This window comes from Anopheles arabiensis, chromosome 2 (genome assembly GCF_016920715.1).
Source record: "Anopheles arabiensis isolate DONGOLA chromosome 2, AaraD3, whole genome shotgun sequence".
In the NCBI taxonomy this organism is placed as follows: domain Eukaryota; kingdom Metazoa; phylum Arthropoda; class Insecta; order Diptera; family Culicidae; genus Anopheles; species Anopheles arabiensis.
Genome location: NC_053517.1, coordinates 53,373,478 through 53,399,750, shown reverse-complemented (window position 1 = coordinate 53,399,750; position 26,273 = coordinate 53,373,478). Strand labels below are relative to the sequence as shown.

The 26,273-nt window shown below is 41.5% G+C and overlaps 3 protein-coding genes and 1 non-coding gene across 10 annotated transcripts; 3 read left to right on the top strand and 1 right to left on the bottom strand.

The window, feature by feature from the left end:
* Window positions 1–355: 355 nt before the first annotated feature.
* Window positions 356–2,483, top strand: LOC120895994 (zinc finger protein 585A-like; the record flags this gene model as incomplete). The annotated part of the gene is made up of 1 exon (XM_040299774.1): window positions 356–2,483. A coding segment is annotated over one exon (1,878 nt), but the record flags the coding sequence as incomplete, so codon positions are not given.
* On the bottom strand, window positions 2,435–26,056 carry LOC120895988. Of its 7 annotated transcripts, none has more exons than XM_040299760.1 (11): window positions 25,178–26,056; window positions 11,742–12,306; window positions 11,367–11,664; window positions 10,738–10,809; window positions 9,638–9,873; window positions 9,470–9,555; window positions 8,929–9,368; window positions 8,309–8,555; window positions 7,126–8,217; window positions 6,389–7,053; window positions 2,435–6,301 (listed from the first exon to the last, which is right to left on the bottom strand). In XM_040299760.1, the coding sequence occupies exons 2-11, from the start codon at window positions 11,983–11,985 to the stop codon at window positions 5,281–5,283; spliced, it is 4,401 nt and encodes a 1,466-aa protein (XP_040155694.1). In that variant the 5' UTR covers window positions 11,986–12,306; window positions 25,178–26,056; the 3' UTR covers window positions 2,435–5,280. The 7 variants fall into 7 exon arrangements, with proteins under 7 accessions (XP_040155694.1, XP_040155693.1, XP_040155695.1 ...); XM_040299759.1 differs by lacking the exon at window positions 25,178–26,056 and adding an exon at window positions 13,348–13,455; XM_040299761.1 differs by lacking the exon at window positions 25,178–26,056 and adding an exon at window positions 13,393–13,438.
* Window positions 13,705–15,080, top strand: LOC120896001 (60S ribosomal protein L19). Its single transcript, XM_040299782.1, has 3 exons — window positions 13,705–13,812; window positions 14,328–14,434; window positions 14,526–15,080. The coding sequence occupies exons 1-3, from the start codon at window positions 13,808–13,810 to the stop codon at window positions 15,026–15,028; spliced, it is 615 nt and encodes a 204-aa protein (XP_040155716.1). The 5' UTR covers window positions 13,705–13,807; the 3' UTR covers window positions 15,029–15,080.
* On the top strand, window positions 17,201–17,283 carry Trnal-cag. The gene has a single exon. It is a non-coding gene; the product is annotated as a tRNA-Leu (tRNA).
* Window positions 26,057–26,273: the final 217 nt, after the last annotated feature.

Sequence of the window (26,273 nt, the reverse complement as noted above, 5' to 3'; positions counted from 1 at the left end):
TGATCTATCGTCGGTTGGAACTTTATCATGCAGCAGCGGCAACGTACAATCCGGTGCAATTGCTGCAACGAGACTGCAGATCGGTTGATAGAGTGGGAATCCGTGGTGCTTCTTTTGGAAAGGGAAGTGAAAATACGTGAAATGATTGGAATTTTCCAGTTACCCCAAGTTAGTAATAATCTCTTTCTCTCTATCTCTTGCTCGCTCTCTCTTGTAGATGAAAATATTTGTGATATATATTGTTTTTCTTAGGAATCCTATCTACAAAAAACGAATGGTATATGCACAACATGCTTGGAGCGGCTCGAAAATTGCTTTCTATTCTACGAAACCTTAATAACAACCATCACGATGAAAGAGCATAGTAACACTGCATCGCCCAAAAAGGATAACACCCCCCACCATACGTTGCACTGACTGTGATTCGGCATTTGAATCGATGCAGGATTTAGAAAAACATGCGAAAGTGCAACACTGTCCAACGAAACAGCATCAGCAGCAGTTTCATTACTGCTCAGCGTGTCAGAAATCGTTCAAAACCAACCGTGGCCTACTGCAGCACAATACAATCTATCACGAGTCCCAAGAATTGCACCGCTGCTACATCTGTGAGCGACAGTTTCTCACAAAAACCAACCTACAAAACCATATGCGCTTTCACAAGGATCATGTGTGCAGCTTTTGCAACAACGGGTGGACAGACGAATGTCAACTGTTGGAGCACGTGCGTACCAGTCATAGAGATGGGATGTTTGTTTGCCGGTTTTGCAACAAGCAGGAACGGCTCAAGAAATGTCTCAATCGACACCTTCGCACAGCCCACGGGCAAGAGGTGAATCCGTATTACTGTGGGCATTGCCGGAATGCGGAGGCAACGCATAGCTACGACAGCTATGTAGCGTTGATGAACCATTTGCAGGAGCAACATTTCGCGGAAGATGATACCACTACTGCAGCGAAAGAATTGCATGGCACACTGCTAAATGCATCCCTGTTTGGCAAAGAGCTGGAATTGCTCGAGGACGACAAGGTAGTAGACGTTGAGCAGGATCGTTTTTTGCAGAACTTGCATCTCGTCCGGAGCGTTCCGGAGAGGCCGAAAACTTGTCAGCCGCTGGAACCGCGCATCGATCAACGGACGGTTCTGGAGGATTTTCTCGATGAAACGTTCGAGAATGATGAGATCTGGAACAAGTATATCGATAATGGAGAAGAGTATCTGATCGACGATTATGACATCTACCTCAAGGGAATGGATGAATCGGAGAAACAGGAAGAAGTGTGCATGTATCTGTGTCCACAGTGTAAGCAAGGGTTTCAGAGCCAGCGAAACCTGACGATTCATTTGGCGGAAGAGCACGACGTGTCCAGTTTGGTGTGCAATGATTGTGGAGCTAGTTTTACGCGGCATACAAGCTATCGAATCCATCGGCGCGAACATCTGAAGGAGAATGTTCGATTTCGTGAGAGCAACATACCCGAAATGGAGGAAGCACTTTCGCTAGTCCAAAGCACATCCTTGGACTATTCGGTGCAAGAGGAGGAAAGTGGTTATGTGTTTACCTGTAATCTGTGCGATCGCACCTTCCAGCGGAAGCACAACCTCGAAAAGCACAGATGTCTGTACTACGAACAACTGGAGCACTCCAACACTTCAGAGCAGCAGGGTGCAGGTGTCAATGGGACGGAATTGCAGCAATGCTCACACTGCCAGTTTCGCACGACATCAAGCCAGGAGCTGGAAACCCATCAGCAACGCATACATCAATCGGACATGGAGCCATCGGAGCCCGTCTACTGCATGCTTTGCGATCGTCGGTTCAGTTCCATATCCGGGCTGAAGTATCACTTGAAACGACACACAGGCATTAAGGCATTCGCTTGTTTGTACTGCGAGAAAACGTTTACGGCCAACTCGAACCTGAACGCGCACATTCGGAGTGTGCACAGCGCGCGAAAGGACTACCGGTGTGACGAATGCAACGAATCTTTTACCACGAAAGATCACCTGAACAAACACCAACGCTCGCGGCATCGGCAGGAGCGAGCGTTTGTGTGTGGGGAGTGTGGCAAGAGCTACTTGCAACGGTCGCATCTGAACGAGCATGTTGCAGCGAGCCATCGGGAGGATCGGTACCTGTGCCATGTTTGCAATGGTTCTTACGTTACTAAAAGCTCCCTCAAACGGCACCAACAGCAGAAGCATGGTGTTATGAAAAGGGACGAAAAGTGAAGATATTGTTATATGTTATCATGTTTACAACAATCCGAAGAATGCATTTTTTCTCTTCACTCGTGTACTCACCAAAGATGCTGGTTGGTAGTAATTGAATTTTTTGAATGATTGATTTCTTGATGAATTTCTTTCGACCGTATTCAAAACACATGTTTACACATGTACTGTTCTGTTCTGTTATGTTTTGCACTAGCCATACACTGTTTTCAATTAATTTCATTATATTTAGGGTTGTTATTTTCATCAACTTACTGCTTTCTACTCTTGTTTTAAACGTTCCTTTGTTTCATTCAAATTGGGGCTCATTGATTGTTGTAGCACGAGCAAACGGATGTTATAAAAAACATTTCATTTTCTTCTCTTCTTTCTTTTAATTTTGCATTCACTACGCATTATTCCATTCTAGCTGGTCACATCCCTTGGTGGTGGTCACCTGTTCATCCAAACTCTGTCCGCTATAATCAATGTGTAACCCATGTTCGCAAACTAAATACACTTTTTAAGCATGTTCCTTTCTCAACGCAACGATCTATGGTCTGAATTGACCAGTTTTTTTTTTAGATTAATTCAACATGGTGTAAAAGATTACAGCTTTCTGATAGGTTGACGATCGGTAGCTTTTACTCGTATAAATTCGAGCACCTCTATGTATGCATGTATTTTGTATATACACTGAACGGCAATGCCGTTCCAAACAAAAAGCATGACACTATCGGGAAATTATAAATCATTAAGAACAACACAAAGTTAAAAATACACAACAATAAAACGATAGCTTGCCCAATGTAAATAATATACTGGATTAAATAATTTAGTAACTCATCGCTCCACTCATATTCACAATTCAGCAGATTATGAGAGTTCTTCCGATAGCAACGAATCGGACTGTTTTACACATTTTGTATTTGCCGACATTGTTGCGAACAGGTAAAATTAGTTTAAAATCTTGAATAGAGAGCTGCACAAAAAAGGTACAACAAATAATGAGACGAACTATGCTTGGTCATGTTTTTTTGTTTTGTTTTGTCTTCTTCTTTGGTGTGCTTAGGGGTTTCTTAAATGCGAAAAAAAACTTTGCTGATTTATCAGTAACGGCGGAGATGGTTTCTGGTTGCGGTATACGAATTACATTCCAATGTCCTTTTTTTCAAATATATAAGTAGTAATCGAGACTGACAGCGTTCGTAAATGATACTAATTTGTAGCGGGAAATGCAACAATATGAATAGATAGATGGATTCTTTTAAAACAAAAAAGTCTGCGGAAGATTTCATCTGTTTGTGTGATGGAATGATCCAAAAACACTTCAAACCGAATATCACAACATGGTTGGAATAAAGAATGAAAAGATACGATAAAACTTTACTGTAAAAGTAAACTTCCCTGTCACGAGCAATCAAAAGGACGCCGTACACGCCTTAAAAACACTGAACGAATATCGCTTGTAAAAATTAGGTTTCAAAAACAAACGAATTACTGTTAGATTAAGGAGATTATTTGTAAACCTTAGTTTTGATGGACAGACAAACGAATGCAACTCACAGGAATTTACGATGCCTTTGGTTGGAATACTTCATTCCGAACGCTAAACATTTATCTTACACTATATTTGTTTCTATTGTGCTTGCCGGTTACCCAGTAAAATATGTAAAATATGTGTAAAATATAGCTTAATGTTGTTAAACCAGCCAAAATCGAGGCCGGTACAATTGGAATCGATCAAAATAGAGAGCGAGATAAAGAGCTCAACGTATCAATGTCGTGCAAGTTATTGTGTTATTTAATTGTTTAAACACAACTGTATGTTGTGAATGTTGCCACTACCATATGTTTGGCGATAGCTTGATTTTTCTTTTATTCCTGATTTGTTGGCATGAAAATGGGTGTTTTCCAAACTATGCTACCTTTTCCTTTTCGATTCCGTTTTTTTTCTCTCTCTCTCTTTACCTCTCTTTGCTCTTTGCTTATGTGATCGTACTGTTGTTAGCAATGTACATCGTAATGAATGTATTCTGCGATACTCCATAGCAATAATACGCTACACCGTGTTAGTTGACTTTCTACAGGGTAGTAAGTATTTTAGATTGGTATATATGTACGATTAACGATTAAAAAGTCAAAGCGAATGAGAAGGAACGAGGGAAAGAGGGCGAAAATATATTCAATAATCTAACTCTCTATATTCCTATCTCCGCTTTTCTCCTTCGATATCAGATAAATTCTCGATAAGATTCAAAGTTTGCCACATTCAACGAAATTATTTTAGTCACTTGTTTTGTATCACCCTTATTTCACATACCTACCCACCCCATTTCACCCACCTACAGTCGAACTGCAGCTTTTCAAGTATTAGCATTAGTTTGTTTGTAGCATTGTTCCCTAGAATGGGATCAGTTTACCGTCTCGTTCGGTAAGCGAGATTGTATCATGAGATAATCTTCTATCATTGTGGTTATGGGCCCATCGTTTCAATACGATGTGCTCCTATTATGGTAAGGACAATCGAGTTCTGCGCATATCGCCCAAGCGGAACTACGGAACGCAAACGGGTTGGATAGAGCATCACTTGCAATTATGTAAACAAATCATAACATAACAAAATCAGAAGAAGACGTACATGAATGCGACTAGACACACGTAAAACGTATATAATAAGAGAGCATAATCTACAACGCTTTGATCGCTATCATCGATGCACTGAGAGTGACTGTACAGAAACAGCTATCATCTATCAAATTAGTGTATACGTTTAGAGAGCTTAGTTGGTGGAGGTTAAAATTGGAAATACAATATGCATTTTCGTAAATTTCCTTAAAATTTACATGCCGCCCATGCCGTTTGAAATTAGAAGAAAAATGAATGGAGTGTGTGCAACAATTGGTAGATGGGTTGCGATTGCTCCCAATCATTTTCCGACCTTTGCACACGATGCTTACTTTAAACCTGCTTCACACCTCTACAAATAAATGGTGGTAGGTGTTTTAATTGAACCAATCAAACTTCGTTCGACGTTCCCTCTTACCTCTGGAAAGATAATTTTTCGTTCAAACAGATGTACCATACGCAGCAGTAAACATCGCCCGTGAACTATCGGTATCAAGCGAAATGTCTTCCGGACTGGCTAGATCGACACGGATTTGGTCCAGCTGACTATCGTTGGCCGAGTTGGTGGCGCTGCCACTATTCAGCTGGCCTGCGCCACCACTAGTGGTGGTAGCACTGCTATACGTGTAGCTAGTATTCCGTCGACGATTGCCTTGCGCTCCCGACTGCCCCCCATTTCCACCACCCCAATTGCGCAGGGTCCAGTGGAAGTGTGTCGGGGCGGCGGTGACAGATGACGGTGTTATAGCTCCGCCGGCACCGGCACCACCGGTAGCGACTGTTGCCGTCGTCACGCTGCCGGAACCGTTTGCCGATGGCATTATGACCACCGTTGTATTGGTGGTGCCGTGTTGATTCATCTCGCCGGCACCACCGTCACTACGTCCGCGACCATTGCCTTCCACGTTAACGTCATCATCGTCATCTACTCCGAGCACTTGAGAGGGCATCATGATCGTCACCTCGCGGTTAGTACATGGTAACGTTTCCGTCGCACCCGCTATCATATCCATGCTATCCTTGGTCCCCGAGTTGGACGAGTTCTGGGAGTCTAGAGAATCGATACTGCTATCGATAGCGGCCAGCCCGTCCACACTCAAACCGACCGAACGGTTCGGATGCGAATGATGATGATGATGGTGACCGTCGATCCGATCGCCCAGTTCACGGAAGCGCTCGATCGCTTCTTGGTCTCCCTGACACTCCTCGATCGAGCGCAGTATCTCCCAACAAAGTTCCGACTCGATCGGGATCGGTTGGTCCGAGTCACGATTGTAGATTGATATGGCAATATGCACGGGGTGCGGAATGGGCAGCGGAATCAACATCTTGTCGGCGGCATGCTTCGGTTGCTGTTTTCGCTTCCAAGGTTTCCAGCTTTGAGTTTTCTGTTTCGGCGACGGCATTGGTGAGCGACGTGCTCGAACTCGTGGCGTTGTCAGCCCAGATGATGTCGTATCGCTGTAAACGGTAGCCGAGACGGACCAGTCAATTGTAATGTTATGAGATATATCATGCATCCGAAATCGTGCACTTATTTTTACTTACTTGCGCTTTTCCGCTCGCCGTGAATTGATCATTACGCGCGATCGTGGGTTGAACGCGGACACCTCCAAGTATGGCGAATGGACTTGAATGTTTCCACGCGGGGCATACACATTGCCCAGCAGATCCGGCCCATTAATGCCCATTATATCGCTGGTGTTTTGTACCATCTCGTTATACCGATGCAAATCTAACTGTGCGTGTGGTTCTAGCTTGAACTGTGTATCGGTATCGGAAAGTGGGGTCAAAAAATCTAGGCTAAATATGTCCGCGTACAGCATACCCGCCAATCCAGCCCAATCGCCCACCGACAGACCCTTCGCATCCCAGAACTCTTCCTCGCTGATGGACAGGCGAGCAATCACGTGCGATGGGTAGAATTTTTCCAGCATATATGCTGACTGCTGAATAACAATTTTTAATTCCATCGTGTTCAGCTTGATGCGTGATTTTACCGCAGTCGTTAGGCCCGTTTGCAAATCCCGCCGCCTCTTCTCAAGCTTCTCGTGGAGCGATGTCATCAGGTCTTGACCTTCGCGCTCTAGCTGACGGTATGGACCAACACTTTTGGAAAGCTGTGCTGAAAACGGTCCAAAGCAGGCTTCCACAAATTGGCTAAAGTCCTTTTGCGGCTGGCAAATTATAGTTTCCATGGAGTGTTGATATGCCTAAAAGGGATTCACAAAAAAACGATATCGTTATTATGCAGCTCGGCATAGGTGGGACAATTATAAACTTACCTGTAGCTCATCCAGCTCCATCTTGGCTTCGAACGCTGCCAGCGCTTGTTCTGGCTTGATCGAAAAATAGTAATCCAGCGCTAAGCCAGGCCCTGCTATCCGGCGGACGGCAAAGCTATCGCTAGCAGGCACCCGCCCACACTTTTTGATAAACAAATGGAATGTAGCGGCATCCCAAAATAGACGCACCCAGTACCGTACAATACCGACGAAGAATACCAACACCGCTATTAAAGGACAAATTACAGACGCTACCAGTACGGCTGCCAACGGTTGAAGCAAACCCTGAATGCCAATGTTCCATCCAACCGCTTCGAGGAAGATACAGTATCGATTGCGTCGGCTCTCGTCCGGACAGTCAAGATCGTAGATCAGCATCATGTAAAGATGCAACGTGACCGTAATGAATGGCATCCAGAGCGGGGCTGTGACGGCTAGTGCCAGACTGGATGCGCTGACGGCGAAACATAGCAGAGGGAACAGCACCAAAATGACCAGTGTGCCCAGAAATCCTTTCACGAAGTAGTTGTACAATCGGTTCAAATGGCGCGTCATGCCCTTTCCTATGAATCCTGTGTCCGGCTCCGTCTCGAAATGTGTCCGAGCCTTGGAGATGTGACGCCACAGTTCCATCAGTCGCGAAAACATCGTCTGCGTGATACTGGTTTTGCGCGGGAAAAGTGTGCCATTCACTTGCGACAGCTCTAGATCGGCCATGAATGGTTTCTTACAGAACAGGGCACGCAAACCGAGTGGACTGCACCAGGGCACGATGACACCGAGCAAGAACATTATGTTCCAGGTCCAGGTCCAGGTGCGTTGGAACAGGTTCAGCAAGCGCCACATCGGCCAACGTGTACTCGTAGAACGGATCAGCTCCTTTTCGACCAAAAAGACGGGCTGACTCGGATCTGAGCGTGGTGTAACGATCGAGGTAGCCTGCTGGCAGATGACCGTCGGTATTACTTCCGAATGGCCTTGGAAACTGCGCCGAATAATCCATGATTTAGGTGACCAGATACGACAAGCCCACTGGAAGTTACGCGTTGGTGTTTTCGCATTTTTTAATTCCTTCAGCAAGACGGGTTCCCGCTGTGAAAGTATTTGAAGATTTGAATTCATTTATAAGCCTTGATCTTGTACCGCTTCGGTGTAGAATTGAGTTTCGTCAATGAAATCGTACCTCTTTCATGAACGCTAGGTCGCGATTCAGAAAATATACCGTCTGGTGCAGATTGAGACGCTGCGCAGCCCGCAGTGCCTCCTCGTGCGCTCCCCAGGTAATTTTCGACAGCTTTGCCTGCTCACCGGCGTTCAGCTTAGCGCGCAGCCACGGATACACGCGGGACAGTACGGGATGCTGCTCTTGTAACGTTTTCTCCATTTCTTCACGCGATTTTTTCAGCTCCTTCTGTATTTTGTCTACCGCTCTATGAAAAAGTAACAAGAGTTATAACATTCTAATTACTGATGGAAAAAAATGAAGTTTAGGTCCGCATCAATTCCGGCTAGCATCGAAGTTTACTCCGGAGAGTAGATGCGGAAACAGTTTCCGAAATCGATTTTTGAATAGGAATCGAAATTAGCTTCAAAGTCAGAATCGGAATCAGAATCGGTTTAGGCATCGCAATGAAAATAGACGTGTGGGTCCTATGCAACTACAATTGTACCGCCAGTTGCCAACGATCCAATTGTACACTTGTAAACGATCCATTCTCTTGCAGATTCTAGAACTTCTGATTTCAATTCCAGAATCGGAATCGGGTAGTTTCAAAACTAATTCATTACTCATTATTCACTTACTTGTGCATGATGACCACTGATTGTGCCTGCTGCACGAGCAACTGCGGTATGTTCTCCCCCAGTTCGGCGAGTTCGACATTGGACAGGATAGATGTATAGACGCGCTGCAGGTACTCCTTCATTACGGCATCGTTTACTTCTTCCTCAATTTCGGCGTCCGTCATTTTTCGTTCGCGCAGTTCGGCTATCAACCTTTCACGAAAGTGTAAAAACCAGCCGCGTGTTTCCTTCTCCAGAATACCAACAAGTATCGGTAGAGCCCGACGCATTGTGTCCTTAGAGAAGAGACGCAAATCGATGTCCTGTCCTTTGGGTGTCACGTATAGATAAGGAATCGGTTGCGCTTGGTTGCAGTTCACGTCGAACTTTTCCATGGTGGCTCGGCGTAGTTGGTGGCGCACATAGCTACATAGCGAATCTAGGCAGTCTTCATATTCGTTCTGATAGACGAACGAGAGACGCAAAGCAAATAAATACATAAATACAAAATACATCAAAAATGTGTCACAATTGCTTCGTTCTCTGAGCACGGCATATTTACCCTACAAACTAGTTCTGCTACCAAAAACCGACAACGCTCTTCTTTAATTTTGTTATCTAAATTATGCGCTAGCAATGAGGGAACACCTGTTGCAAGGATTGGGGGAAAACCCGGAAAAACAATTAATTGAAGCTCATATCCATTTTCACATCACATCACACTACTCACCGACAATCATGTCCACCAGCTTAATCAATCCCTGCAGCAGTGCTCGAAAGGCATGGGCAACAGAGAAAAAGTGACCGGTTAGGCGTTCTTTGGCAGTGATAACGATGAAGCGAGCGGATAGTGCCAGATCACTAAGCAGCGAGTCCCTTGTCCTTTCGGATCCTTTCTGCAGAAACTGTGACAATCGCCAGCGATGTACTTGTCCCGGAAAGTTCAAACTCGGTACCTCAAACTCTCTGCAAATAAAAATGAATATTTTGCTTTAAAAACTGATGTTTAATTTACGCTGCATAAAAGAAAGTTCATGCAACACACGATCGATCAACATTTACTGCGTTAATACTAGGGTTTCAAATGCTCCAAGAGTCCTATGCTCTACTAAAATCCTGCAAACCACTTTCACTAGTTGTTTATTATCTAATTATGATCGCTACCGTGAAACGTTCAAATACAATATTATTGCTAGTATAACGAATGGATGAATAAATTAACGCAATCCCCAATTCTTCTCCAATTCGTCAGGATTCCAAATCTAACACACACAAAATAGGAAATATTATACTATGCAACAAATCAGAAGGAAAATAGCATAGCTATACCGCACAGTAAGAGAAAGGAGAATAACAAACGCGTGAAACTACGGAAAGACATCAAATGCAGCTATTCTTGTTATCGAAAAACTGGTGTACAATGGTGAGAATGTTGAATTAAAACAAAATGAAGATGTAATGCCTCCATTACTTCGTTAGCAAACCACACACTCTTTCACTATCATGTGTTCCACGGGCCGAAATCGTTTAATCACATATTTTACATTCCTCATTAATTACTCTAATGCTAGCCTAACACTTCGATGCACTCAACATCCACACGGCACAACGAAAAACGATATAATAAGGTTAGCCAAAATCAGTCAAATCGATGGTTGGTAGCTAACACCGAGTATACTCAACATAATACATTCAAATATCGATTCTTACAGGCACGTTACAAAGAGTAATACGCAAAATATGAAAAATATTACACGAAGGATTTGTACGGAAAACATACTACAGATATAATGGAAAGTGAAAACAACACATTATTTCGACTTCATTTACCCAGTTAACTGTATCGTTTCCAATTGTTCGCAATTCAATTTCTTCGGTTTTCCAAATTTGTCCTTTTGCAAGCTTTCAATGAAAATATTTACAAACATTGTTGGTGCTTTTAGTTCCACGAATACGCAATGGGGGACACATATTTGTGACTTGTTTTTTTAACATTCAAATATATGGTGAACGTGTACATGTTTTATATGTAATAATAAATGAAAAATGTAAACATATTTAAATCTATTTTAACATCGTAGTAGATACTTTTGCATGAAGTGTGAATAAATTTGATGATAAATATGAAAAACGTAATATTAATCTATATGATCAACAGATACCACAATTTAGCTAGAAATAAGTATTAGTGATGTTCCAATTATCAAAGCATTTTGCATATTATGTAATATTATTCGCATATGAAAAGCAACAAAACAATATGAGTAACTTAAAAGCAAAAAAAATCATATAAAGCAACCAATCCAATTAAATAATTTGATATGGCGCATTGTGGTATGGGTAAAATACCGAATCAAACGCAAAACTGATGAAAGGCGAAACATTTCAGCGAACAATCTCACTATTCCGTCGGCAGAATTTATAACAGCTCATTATTATGAATCGTAGATGATACTAACCCACGCTCACGCAACGATCGCAACTGGGCATTGGTCAGCAAACGCGGTTCTCCTGTGCCATCGGCAGCAACTGCGTCCAGCTCGTCGAACGGAGGTGCGATAAATAAATCGCGCAGATTGATTGGACGAGTCTTCCGATTTACGCTGCTCACGACTGTACTGTGTATGTTCGCATTGCTTCCTCCACCGCTTCCTGCTACCGATAGGGAGGTTACGCTCTGTCCTCCGCCTGGTGCAGCTGCATTACCACCATTACCAAAACCTCCCCCAGGACTGCTTGAAAGAGGAGTTGGTAAGTCTGAAAATTGCAAAGAAGAACATAGTTGACATTGCACTAACCATAATAAGCATTACATTACATGTGTCAAAACTTACTGATCGGGAACGTTTTCCAATGATACAGAAACTGCTCGGCGACAGATTTGATGTGTTCTATCAGCTGTTCCACCTCTGGTGGGGCCCCAATCAGATTGATCTGAAAGTTCACAGGCTCTTTTTCTGGTGGCTGAAGTGAGGTGGGTCTCACTAGAACCGGTCCTCCGGCCGCTGTATTTGAAGGCCCGCGCAAGGCCGCCACTGTCGTCGTGCCATCGCCGTTTCTTACCGTATCGAGGACCATGATTCTTGCGACAATTCTCACACTTGGCGTTTGCAAACAAATATGTTAAAACAATTTCAACGTACTGATGACAATCAATGAATTTCGTTTCTTTAACTGTGCTGTTTGGAATGTGTGCTACAATACAATGGCAAACTGGCTATGGCCATGTGGCTGACGACGGCAGTAGCGGTAGTAACGGCAATCGTCACAACGACGGATGGCAGACATTTGTACTTTTTAGTAATGATTGCAGTAAATCGGCAACTGGTTCCAGCTGCTGCTACAGGTCCGATCCGGATACACAAACCTTACACGTGGCATTTGATGTGTCGCTGGAAGCTGGAAAGATGCAGAAAAAATAGAGGATTTTATATTAATTATTAAAAAAAAACAGTTGGATTTACAGTTTGTTTTATTGAATCCGCAATATGGTAATTTCAGTCACAAACCATAGTGTCGCGTCAACACTTTGCTCTTTACTTTTTTCCATGTTTTATGCTGCTCCACCCCTCCAACCACTCGATAAAACGGAACAGGAAACATTTCAAACAATCCCTTTAAGACTACTGAAGCATGACACTGTACCAGGCAGCTGGCACCCTCTCAGGCTTCCACCGTGAGTATTGCTCCATAACTCCAACCAAAGGCAGAACAACGGGTCACACTCGCATTCGCATAGGGGTGCAAACTATACATGCATCATGTATTGCAGGTTGCACGCATTGCTCAATGCACATAATACTAGCCAGCACACATAACAATCACGCGAATATCAACGAAAATTATTATCAAATTCTGTCGACGATGACCTTGGCTGACCCATAACGAAGTTTTGCATGCGATGCGAATATGTTTAATGTAGTTTCGCGTGCTTTGCGTGCTCCAATCGACAAACTGTTTTACTTTAATCTATTTCCCCCCAAATATTTCAAACTTCAATTGTCGTTTTCTTCATTCGATTCTTGCTTCAATAATATCAAGGGGTCCCAACAAAACAAATTAGAACATTCGTCAATAATGGACCATTTGCGATCACGCCTGGTCTATTTTTATCACGTTTCTGGTATAAACACAGTTACTACCATTCTTGAACACGCACTAATTTATGTGTTTCACTTAACCATCTTATGTATAAAAGAACTGAAAGAGCATTCGAGAACATATATCCTATGTTGTACATACAATTGTTTGTATGAGGAACATCTGCATTATCTGCAAACAACATACTGTTCATAGGATATATCGCGGAGATAATCGAACCTTCTGTACAGGGCGAGAGAATGATGCACGAACAATGTGGTTTCCTTCCCTGGTCTGATAACTTTTTATACAATAATACGAACTTAATATTATTTGAATACTAATTTTAGCAATTATTACCCGATAAAACGGATATTTTCCATTGATTTTGCTACATTTCCTCACCAAAAGAAAATTCACGTACAGTCAGCTGTCAAGGCTGTCGAAAAAACATGATAAAAAACACCGAGGGGTAGGACTGCACTCGCCATCGAAACACAGCATGCAGAACTGGTATAAAGTAAATTTGCACGAATCGGCCGAAAATAATGAAACAAGCGTGGTGTTGTTTTTAAAGACAAACTGAACGCAATGATTTCACACACTCAAGATAAGTACTTGCATTTTTAATACATTAATTACAAACAAAAACGATAAAACTAAAATTTGGTCTAATGTTCGGCAGATGGCACATTCGTACTCCCCATGACATTGACAGAAACAGGTTTGCCGGCAGAGGGCGCTTCGCGGATGACACAAGAGCTTCCGCTTTGTGCTGTGCAACTCTCTTTCTATTCGATCCGAGGAAACAACCAGCAGCATGAGGTGCGCAAGTTGTCGAAAATTTAGAAAAATTACAGTTTTATCACAGTCGCTTCGGTCCAAAACAACACTCAAGTGACAAAGAACCGACCAAATAAGGAAATGAGAGTAATTTCGGTCTCTACGCACGGAAGAAAGTGCTCAAAATATGTTCCAAATCACATGTGTATGTGGCGCGTCTGCCTTTGTATCGATTCACCGTCCGGTGCGAGTGTATAGAGCGCGATAGAAAGTGGCTTGCGGCAACATACTTCGCTACCGGTAGCTCCCGGTTTATACAACATAGAATATTTTCGCATGAAATGATCGCACTTGCATTAGAGGGTGGTGCATTTCGATTAAAAGGGAATGTTTACCGTACGGTTCTTTGTCGTTTGAGTGTTTACAGTGTCCGACGAAAAAAAACGTGGCAAGAGGATGATTTTCAACCGAACATTGCAAGAGAAAAATATGCAAAACTCACAACGAGTGCAATTCGATTAATGCGTGTGTGATGTTTCCGTTTTTTTCTTCTTCAGTTCCCTCAAGCTTCAGAAGAGGCTGGCAGCCTCGGTTATGCGATGCGGCAAGAAGAAGGTGTGGTTGGATCCTAATGAAATCAACGAGATTGGAAACACCAACTCGCGTAAGTAGCGATATGCTTTAGCAGCCCACCACATATGGCACCTGCTTCGCACAGACTTTGATACGATGCTCTATTCTCTTTTTGCTTGCAGGACAAAACATTCGCAAACTGATCAAGGATGGTCTGATCATCAAGAAGCCGGTGGTGGTCCACTCGCGTTACCGTGTGCGCAAAAACACGATCGCTCGCCGCAAGGGTCGCCACTGCGGTTATGGTAAGCGAAAGGGTACGGCCAATGCCCGTATGCCCCAGAAGCTGCTCTGGATGAACCGTATGCGTGTGCTGCGTCGTCTGCTGAAGAAGTACCGTGAGGCGAAGAAAATCGACCGTCACCTGTACCACGACCTGTACATGCGTGCGAAGGGTAACGTGTTCAAGAACAAGCGTATCCTGATCGAGCACATCCACAAGAGGAAGGCGGAGAAGGCCCGCTCCAAGATGCTGAGCGATCAGGCCGAAGCCAAGCGTACCAAGGTTCGTGAGGCCCGTCGTCGTCGCGAGGAACGTATTGCCACCAAGCGCCAGGAGCTTCTGCAGACGATCGCTAAGGAAGAGGAGACCGCGCAGCATGTTGCCGCTACTGGAAAGAAATAAATCATCCTTCCTCGCTCAGTATAAGGCATCTCGAGGATTGTGAAATTGTGAACCGTGTGTGTTTGTGTTGGTGTGTGTTAAGATAAGAGACGAAAGAAATGTTGGAAAGGGCGTCCTAAGTGCATCTCTACTCAATGTTGGAAAGTGTTGGTTAGTATTACGGGGCTGTTCTTCGTACTAGAACAAACGTTAAATGGGAATGAACGTCATAATAGTTACATGATCTAGAACGGGTGGCGAGGCAGGGTGATATGCCCAAAGTCTCTATGAAAATAAACAACATGGCATCATAACAGTATCGCCAACAGCAGGATTTTGTAATCTATTGAATTGTTGGTTGATGTCAAGGACAAATAATGCCGGTTGTTCCAACAGGTTGAATTTGACCTGCATGCGCAAACCACAACAAAATAACGAAGCGATGGTTAGTGTCCACGAATACCATACATTTAGTATTCGGGAAACTCCAGTGTTCAACACATATACAGTATTTGTTCCAGTTGTTCATACCATGTACAATATTAGCGTCCTTTAATAATTCGATAGCGATTTAACAAGTTTACTTTCAGACAATTCCAACTTCGGACCAGACTTGGACAATTTCCTCAACAAGCAGTGATCAAAAATAACGAAGGATACATTCCATTGGTATTAATAACAAACATATCGTACCCTGTTCGTCTATCTAGGTCCTTAGTAGAGGCGACTGGGTCAAAACCAATTTGTTTTAAGATATTGGTGAATTACGCTCTCTAAACATCCATCGCCTAGCTTATACCGAGCCAAAAAAATAAAAGTATTTGGATCCGAAAATTATCATATTCTTTCTGTCCCAGCCTCTTTCCATATTCGTGTTTGTTCGTCGCCGGAAATGCAAAAAAAAACAGTAACACAACTAATTAAGCGACCTAAAAGGCTTCACCGTCAAGCAGTGTAACGAAAAGTTGGAAAGAACTATAGGGAAATTACGTTCTACTGACAAGAATAAGAAGTAGGTAAAAATGAAGTTCTTACTCGCCACTTAAACATTAAGTGCTTCCATGTGTTTCGTAGCTGGTTGCACGACGCGGTATTACGCTCAGAATTAGGTCAGCTGAACGTGGAAAACGGGGAAAACCAAACACAAAAAACATACACACAGAAATTCCACTATTCAGCATGACCACACCAGTTGCTAACGCTCCAAAAGTCTGTCGGCGGATCGGAGGAGCTAACTGCCGTCTCCAAACCCGCCGAACCCACAGATGCAGTTGTGCAGCTGTAATGCGGATGAAAATTCCTGTCTGCCTGTGTAAACAATTGCAGGCAGAATGGATGGTTTTGAAGCGTTTGGTCTGCGTGAAATGCGCTACATGGACAGGCATCATTTCACAGTCATGATGTCGGTATTCATTTTACATCCGGGGTAAACATACGTACTGTGAGTCGGACAGCTTTCCCCCCAACAACTCTTCATCCATTATAAAGCTGTGCACAAGCTATTGAAAAAGCTATTCATGAGACAATTTTCCCAGCAATGGGAAAGAGGCATATGAAATGGGTCAAATGCAACGCAAGAATGAAGAAATATTACTTAACTGCTCATTATTTTCCTTCAAAAGAATGCATCATTCGTACTTGCTATGCTGTCTTTTCTTCATTTATGTTTAGTTCTGTAGACGAGAATCAATCCGCTATTAATTAATAGGACAGCTAACAATGATTCATAACAGTCCTTCCAGTCCTATCTATATTCTATGTTAGATTATTTATACTTAACTTTACGCCACGATTCTTGTAATGCAGATAAACCAGGAATATGGCTTTCAACATTGTGATCCTACATAAGTTGAAATGAAACAATGGAGCGTTTTGTACGAACATTAATTTCATTTGCATACTAAATGCTTTCCCCGAAAGCAACGCAAGGATAACATTTAAATGAGCTTAAGAAATTCACTGCAAAACGAAATTAAGGAATCACTTATATGTCTATTGTCATGACTTATAAAATGATTTAATCAAAGTTTTACGGTCTTTAAATTCGACTCGAACTGTTTACAGCTTTACAGTCTTTAAAATCGACTCGAACTGGTAAACTGTTTAGCAAGAAACACATTACAGTCCGTGAGATACAAAATTTGGTCATGTTAATGTCCACCCGATCACAAACATTCGCCCCCCTACAACACAGTCAGGATGGCCGAGCGGTCTAAGGCGCTACGTTCAGGTCGTAGTCTACTCTGTAGGCGTGGGTTCGAATCCCACTTCTGACAACTCATGTTTTTTCCCGCAATTTTTTTTTTATCGCAAAAGATCAGCCCACCACTATGCAGTTTCTATGGCATTAATCCGCCACATTTTAACCGAAGAACATGGATATACTGCGGAACGCATCACCAAATTCGCATCAGTACTCTACAACCGTTGTAGGAACACGGACCACTTGTATTTGCCGCGGTCCACATATATTAGGTGCATATTTTTAGTAGAATAAGTTCAAAGCCTTTGAATTAAAAATATGTTTAAATAGTATTCTAGACACGCCTGATGAAAATTTAATATTGATTGTGGGAAATTTGTTTAACGATTTGTATTGTAATAAGCTCTAGTTAAAAATTGAATCATTAGCAGACCTCGCCTGTTCACGCCGCGGTCCACTGGTTGAAAACTACTGACCTAAATGACCATGATTAGATTTAATTCTTGACTAAAAGAGGCAAATGAGGCCAATATGCTCAAAGTCCCTATAAAACTAAATCAATATATAAATAATATCTTCTAAATAATTTCATGCTCTCATCCCTAAAGGTAGAACTTCTTTTGAACTTTTCAAAAATGTACCTCCATATAAAAGCATCAACCAGGAGAGGAATTGCTTCAATTTGTACAAACAAAGCCATTCTTTGCTTACCCTGTCTTTTTATTTCTCACTTTAAATAAGCGTTTTTTTGCGAATATATCTTTTTGTCAAATGCTTTCTGGCTCGTGGCGTATTGTGTGTTTGCCTGTGTTCTGGGAGGCCAACGAACGATGTGAAAAAGTCATCAAGAGAGTTAGAATAACTGAAAATCCTACAGCTAGACAACAAACTGATCTTGGCATCCTCCAGGCTGGACTGCAGCCCCTTATCCAGACCATTTTCTCAAAACAATTGAAGTGAATTTGAAGTGTGTTTGTGTGTGTGCGCTTGTAAAGGTGACGCGGCGAGGCGAGGGCTATGGCATGGCAGTGGATGCATTCTCGCCATGATTACGCTAGGAAATAGAGGTGATCTGGGATGAGAAAAAAAAACAACATAAAATAACCCGACTATTCTGGCGTTCGTAGTTCATGGATCATCTACGGGAGCGGTCTTTGAATGTGTGGCGCGTAATCGACTGACAGCGACGGAAGTACATTAAAAGATAAAGGTGGTTAGTTGGTAGAGGTAGAGGTAGCTGTTCATGTGCCACTAGCGTGGGCCCGTACACAGCTGTGTTAGGGACGGAAGTGTGTCTTATCTAGAGAGAGGCTGGTAGAGGAGACAGTCGGGGGCATGATGATGATGTTGCCACTTTCCTTTTAGATCTTCCTGTTGTTCTAGCGGTTAGCAATAGAAAAATGTCTGTCTGGTGGCTGCGGCGACGATACCCCACGTTCCCGGAATGGAAGGCAAATGCTCGAATAAAAAAATCACCCATTTACCGAACCGAAAAGGTTGTCGAACTCTCTCTCGGTCAGTACCGGTATGGCCATGTGTGTTTTGCATCGGATTCTCGTGGTGGTGAAACCAAAAGCAGAAACAAGTAGGTGGTTTAAAGTTCATCTTTCATCGGCAAACATGTAAATTGTGCTTTAACTAGTAAACGGTTCTTAAGATACAACCGTAAGCACACTAAACCACACATTTAGTTCAATCGTTCAAATGTTTTAAAATTCAGACTTTTGTTCTCGCAATACTAGAGTCTGACTCACTGCAAAAGTTGTTTTACATATCATAAAAATCATGAAGATGTTCAAATTCAACCGCTTAAGCCACATTTTATATTACTTCGCTTGATCACTTTCCAGCAGTTCGACACATACGATTTGCACACAAACAAACCGTTGAGGGGCGCCGCACGTTTCTCTGCCGGAATTAACTAATCCCCTGCTGGGTGTAGTGGAGGTGTTTGAGCATTCCAGAAACGAATAATCCCGTTAATTAATTCCAAACCTCATCGCTACATTTGTTGTTCCGTGCCCCAACGTGCAAATAGGATACGTCGAATGTTGTTGATACGCAGTAACAATGCACCTTAGGGAGTGTGGCGGTCGGGTGGTAAGAGTCGAGAAAGAAATTAGGTTCTGCAATAGAAGAAAGCGCTGACCCGCTATCGTAGGTGAAATTGAGTCGCCAAAATAGTACGGAAATAAGAGATTTTAAGTAATTTGGAGGCCGCCTTCGCCTTGCTTGTCATACTTGATCTAATGAATATTAAAAATAAAATAATATCAACTCCTAATGTTAAGAATTGCATGCACTATAAATCGTCCATTCACTTCCACAACCATGGCCACAATCTTATTTCAACGAAAAGTGTATTCATTTTTAAAAAGGGCCACTAAGTACGAGGTCGGAAGCGGCTCAATGATCACTCAGATAGGTTCAATTCTAACTAGGATCGTTGTTTATTTTATTATGTTTCGTCCACTGATTGATTATGAATGTTTTCAACACCTAAACTGAACACTACCTTTGCCGCAGGCTATTCTATCAATTGTATACTTTATCCTGAAAAATATTCAATTATTTCTTTCTCACACTCTCGTTCACCACTTTCCTTCGATTCAATTCTTTTGAAAGTCTCTCTGTTGCGTTAACATGAGCGTAACGTAATGAATATTCTAATGATGATTTTGGGGTAACACACACTAATGGGGCTAATTTTCCGCATATTGTCTAGCTTTAGGGATCCTTCTTACTTAAGGACTCTCTATTGCAATCTGGACGATTGTACCACGTGACCGCCCATGTAAGCCTTAATAGCAGATTTTTAGAGAATAAATCAATTTAATTCAAGGATTTAAAAAAAAATGGTTTGTATGGAACTGCTGGATATGTTCACGACGTAGTGCCGTAAAACCAACAAGATTAACATTATTCCCAATCGCTAATAATTTAAAAAAATGCATATTCACGAGTACTGTAGTAAGCTAATCATAGCGAAATAAAAGTGTTTTTGTCACGAATTTACGGTGGCAATTGATTTGTGAAAAGAAAACTTTTGATCACCTCTTTTGCCCTGAATTAGATTATTACCCTGTACCTTTCACCAGAGAGCGATTGCCAGTGAAAACTTTTAAAATTCCTTCGTATTACTAACATTTACAATAAAATATAACCAAATCCACATTTAAACCAGGTAAACCAATAGCTTTAAATAAACCGAGACTAGCCATTAGGGGAAGGTAGGTAAAGACGGACACGTTAAGGGAAATGGTAAAAATCTAGGGATATATAAGTGCAACGATCTTGAAAATGTGCATATATTATCTTACACTCATGTTTTATTAGAAAATGTGTTGAAACTTTTAAGTTTCCATCGATTTTTGCGTATTTTTCATGAATGAAAAACATGGTATTTTTCGTGCGGTTTTGAAATGTTCGGGTAAGACGGACACCTGATACGGGAAAGATGGACACAATGAAGGGTAAGATGGACACCTGTAGAAAACGTTGGAAAGTGAAGAGTTTTACAGTATTTTAACAAATTCTATCGCTTTCCATGTCCTGGTACGTTTATAAACCAATTCTTGGCCTATTGCAACAACGATTCATTCAGCCGTGGTTTTAGGAATTGTAAGCTTCGCTTCTGATCTATCGTGGAATGCAGCATCTAAAGCATTATTGAAATATCGCACACTTTTAGCTGACGTTGCTCCAACCTACAGAACAACTGTCTAACTTCCTTTAAGGAAATTACTCCGTGAAAAGACCACGACCTCAGTATTTTTTGAGGGACTTGTTAATAGTTTAATCCATTTTCCACTATGTCAAAATTCAACATTTGATGTTTGTAATCCCATAGAATTTCTCATCTATTCCTGAACAATGTCGTATAAATGCCTCATCTTTTTATTGCTTAAAGTTGTCCAAGTCGTGAGAAGATATTGGATTTCGTGAAGCGCCTCATCAGCGTCGAGCGAGTAATAGCATAACGCATGACTGCTATTTTGACTGGTGTTTCATTTCTCGCTTATTTATTACTTTTTCTAGTTACTGATTGATTTATAGCATCGGAATACCCTTATTTAAGGTATTTGAAGAAATATATTCATCACCAATTGATATAAGAAGTAAAAAAATCAATAAATTCGGTGTCCATCTTTCCCTACAACAAGGTGTCCGTCTTTCCCGCTTTGGTGTCAGAATGTTTAAACCACACGAAAACAATATTTTGTATTGCTTTTATCCTCGTTCTTTCGCCAGTTTTTTCATTAATGATCACGACAACCCATTCATGAAATAAAACTTCCGGAAATATAAACAATACAAGTTGTAGAGCTTAAGATCCGTAGTAGTCAAATTAGATCCACAAGGATGCTCATGATTGAAAGTTTATTTTGTTCGCTAATTTAACCAATTTTGCATATATATTGCCAAAAATGTTCTCAAATGTGTTGTTTAACTTTAAGTTAGGATGCTGTATTGTTGATTTTTTCGAAAATTACCATTTTGATGCATTTATGAGAAGTGTCCATCTTACCCGCAGTGTCCGTCTTTACCTACCTTCCCCTATAAGGTAAGCAAAGCAAATGACAAATATATTATATTTTATATATTGATTAAAAATATAGGAATTAGGCCAATCGGCTGAAAGTCTCTATAAAAATAAACATACGCAGCGTTCTATTTTGTATGCTTCTGAGTCTGAATGTAATAATATGTGTGTCCAAAAATGTTCTATGACTCTCTATGTTCTTATGACTAATACTATTTTTCGTGCAATTTTATTGCTTAGTGTTCCATCATCTTGACTCACTCATGGTTGCTGTCAGTGGAATTGGTACATATTACAGGGAGGCAGGAAACATAACATAACAAAAACATAAATAATCTTTACATAAACTGAAACGAATCGCAATTTAAAGATAATATCATACCATAAGTTCATATCAGTTAAAATCAAGTGTTTAAAAAATGTACCACAACATTTGATTTGGCACAAAAACCCGCTTGAGCACTTTCACTTTGTCGCTAATTGTTGAGCATTGCTTTCGCCGTTCAAGACGAATCCGATTATCTTACAGCACAAATCTGCACGTGCACGTTTTTCGTCTACACTATCTTTCAAGTTCAGATTCGGTCGGTGCTTTACAGTTCCAAGGTCGCATACAATCGAAACGGTTGTCCGTCCGACGACGATCGATGCCGTCACCAGTTTTGTTTTATTATTCCCAACAGCGACAATCATGTCTGGCATTAGCATGAGATGTGAGAAACAGAAAATTAGTTCACAACACAAAATAAAAACACACCAAAATGTGTATCTCGCTTGGTAGACGCGCCGTCACTGTGCTAAATTCAATTCTTGTTACGCATCCACCAAAACCAAAGGCCATTGCAGCCAATTGTGTCCAGCCAGTTGTGTCTAACAAGCTACCGAATAACGGGCCGGATGTGCCGAGAGTGAGTAGGGGGTGAATGGAAGAGATCGAAAGATATTGCAAAGTTAAAAAAGGGAAAGAAAAAGCCAAGTACTGGATCAACTTGATGCTTCCGCTGCGGAAGGTCACCGGGTCAACCCGGTCAGCAATGGCTAAAAAAAAGAGAATGCAGAGGAAAATGCTTCAAAAAGCAAGCAAGAAAGAAAGTGAACCGAACTCACAATAACATCCGATTCCTTGGGTCAGCGTTTTTGTTCCACTGAGCTTGAGAATGTTTGGCCAATGGTAGTGCTGAATGGTGGAACGGAAGAGCATCATTAGCATTCCGGAGGGTATTTCGTGTGCAGTGCAAATCGTTTCAACTGAGAAGCGCTCGATTTATTAGGGGAATAAATTCGCAGCATCACCAAATCTACACGACCGTAGGATCCTACATTACAAAATTATTACACAATGGGGATCTATTGTTCAACGTTGATAAGAGAACGGTAAGGTCGAATGCTAGCTCCAACCCATTGCTATATGAAAAATCTATTATTTTACAAAAATGTTTCGTAAGGAGGCAAAATCGTATGATTACAATTTAAAACCCAAATTCTTATCAGAACGGATGTACAATGTATATCGCGATAAGACATATTTTTTATAACTTTCCATCATTCATTCGATCAATATTTGAAACACTTATTTGTTCCATTTATCATGCTTTATTGCATCCTTTCTGGGGCATACATTCCCTGCTGAATAGTCTGAAATAAGTGAATAAATCAAATGGACCCACACCATTCCAAAAACCCATCGTTATAAGGAAGGGGTTGTGGCCAGCAGCGATTGACCAGCGCTGGTCACTAACTTGCGTGAATCTCAACTGATTCGCTGCCATGCGCAATATGCCAAGCGGGGATCGGTTAAGGGAAAGGTTCATTAACACTGAGTGCAAAATATAGCAGGAGCAATGCTATTATGTTCAACGGCTCAAATAGTATACTACTGTTCTAAGCTGATTTGATGGTGTTCCAGGAACGGGTTACACTGTCAATCAGGGTTTATGATTTACCTAGACCAGAAAATAGATGTTGGGAATGTTTCCTAACAACCTCAAGCGAGTTGCTTCAATCTATTAAATTGCTCTACAATTATACGTCCCGTAAACAGTCGATCAGGTCCGAACGATCAATTGCATCTGCTGCATAGGGGTGCCATGAATTGCTAGAATTGGTTCACTTTGGCATGTGCCGATTGATTGTGACCAATCGGAGTGCATGGACTAAGTACAACAGATATACTAATGTTTTCGTTTAGTTAGGGTTAGAATACAAAATATTGTTAAAAATAAGAAATAATGCCATGGAATTAATTACTGATTTGAAATCGCTCTCCAAAGTAATTTAAACATAAAGTCTTATGGTCACATCACATGAAACAGAACTCAATTATTTATCACTTCATTGATCGTCAAAAAAAACCCGTGGAACGATCCCTTAATGATTGGAGAAACTTAACCAAGGTAAAACACGATTAAAACAGGTATGATTTTCTTTTAAAAAAAAATAATAATTAATAAAATACATTTTTCATTGAAGAGCTTCTTTGGACTGTGTTAGTATAGCTTGGTTCGACGTATGGCTGGAATTTGGGGCGTGTAAAATTGGAACTCAAGACAACCGTGTTGATTCTAGTTGAAACGATTCCATAATGCCATGCGATGATGAGGAATGGACAGAGTGGAACATAGCATTTACTCTCGTTCCCGACTATTCATAAGGATGCCAAAGAAGGAGTGGTTTATAAAATATAAAAAAATATATAAAAAAAATATAAAAAATATAACCAAACCATACAAAACATCTGCAATAAAAGACATCTCATATCCATATTCATAATATTTCCAATAGATTTAAGCAATACGGCAAAGCCGTCCCTACTGAATAAAAAAAAAATTTCCAATAGATTAAAAATTCCAATTAATTGTGTCCTTTCGCTTTCAACGGATTTTTCCATCAAACACCTCATTTTTGAGATCACCTATCCTTCGTTTCGGACGATATTGGCCTCATCCTAAACACACTAGTATTTGCACATCGGATTAAACACATCCAGAAGAGACTTTTTTTAACTAAGATTCAACTTTCTTTCATGCCAACGACTCGATAGGCAACTGAAAATCCTGTCAGAGTGAAATTCTCAACGTTTTTTTAGGATGGTCTTTTGCATGAATGCATAAATATTGCCACAATTCTCGAACACTTGTTCGTTGAGCAATGGTTTGCAAGGGACGGCAAGCATGTTTAGCCTACTTTTCCACTTACGTTGAGAGACGAACATCTGATGCTGCCCACTTGACGCATCCACACAGCACGCACACCAACACACATAAATGACGGGCGCGAAAGGTGCAAACAAAGAAGTCCCACCCCTTCAAATAGAGTGAAATTTGCGGATGCAGAAACGTACTGTATCCGTTTTTCCAGCATTTTGATGTGGAAATTACCCAGTTGTACCAGCTCACTTTGAGTTGACTATGTTCGTGCTACTTACCTTTCCACTAAAGCCTTGCACACACTATGCTGTTGCTGCTATCCTGCAAAACATGGACCGTGTAAATAGGCTCTCTCCTCCCGGCACGCTAAACATTCACGATTTGTTGGTGGTTGCTAGTTAGTCCACTGGAAGAACTACTGTTACTGCCAAAGTAAGCGACGGACATTCACGCACAGTGACGATTTATTCGACGGATTAATTCTTCACATTCCAGCCCAACATCAACACACATACACCCTTCCAGGAGCGCTAATGAAACTACCTTTTCACCAGCATTCTGGTACGCTGGTAATCATTTCATATCAGATGATCACTAGAGCACTGAATCGTTTAGCATTTCTTAAATTACTACTACACTTTCTTGCAGTTGATTATCACCACGAGCACAGCAAACCAAGAAACAGGCCACTAGATGCACAACAATAATTGGACAAACCTCCAAAAGGCGAATCAGCAAATGCTGCGCACCGCATATATGTTTCGCGTGTCACGAAGCTACGGATTCTGTTGCGTGTTCACTCTCTCTCTAGCACTAGCCATAGCCAATGCGCTGTGCTTACCATTAATAACTCACTCTCACTCAAATATCCAGTGCGTGCGGATTTTCTCAACGCCACGGGGTTTCCTATGTTATTGGAACATAATTTAAACTGCCCAAAAATCGCGCTCACTACATTGCACGACGAAAACAATTGGGTTTACGCGGAACTTTATGCGAAATACTGTAACTGCACTAAAAGCAAGCACCCGCCGCCTAGACCGTGTTGTATTGCATGATAACACACTGAAATGCTCTGCGCCTTTCTATTGCAACATACTCCAGAACGTGAAAACTCGTACTTTCTTCCCAAATATTGAGGTATGCTGCACGCACTGGAAAAAAAACATTAAGGTGGCGATAAACGTTACGCTTTTAACAGGCTGTCAATATTCTCGCCTTGAAGGTGCGTATACACTGTGCAACTGAGCTGAACTATGTGGAATGGATGATTTTTTCAGAAAACTATCCGTTCAAGATGTTTAAGCGAAGCATTACAGTACATAGTTTAATGCGTTGTAATTTTATCATTACATTATACTAAAGATACCATTC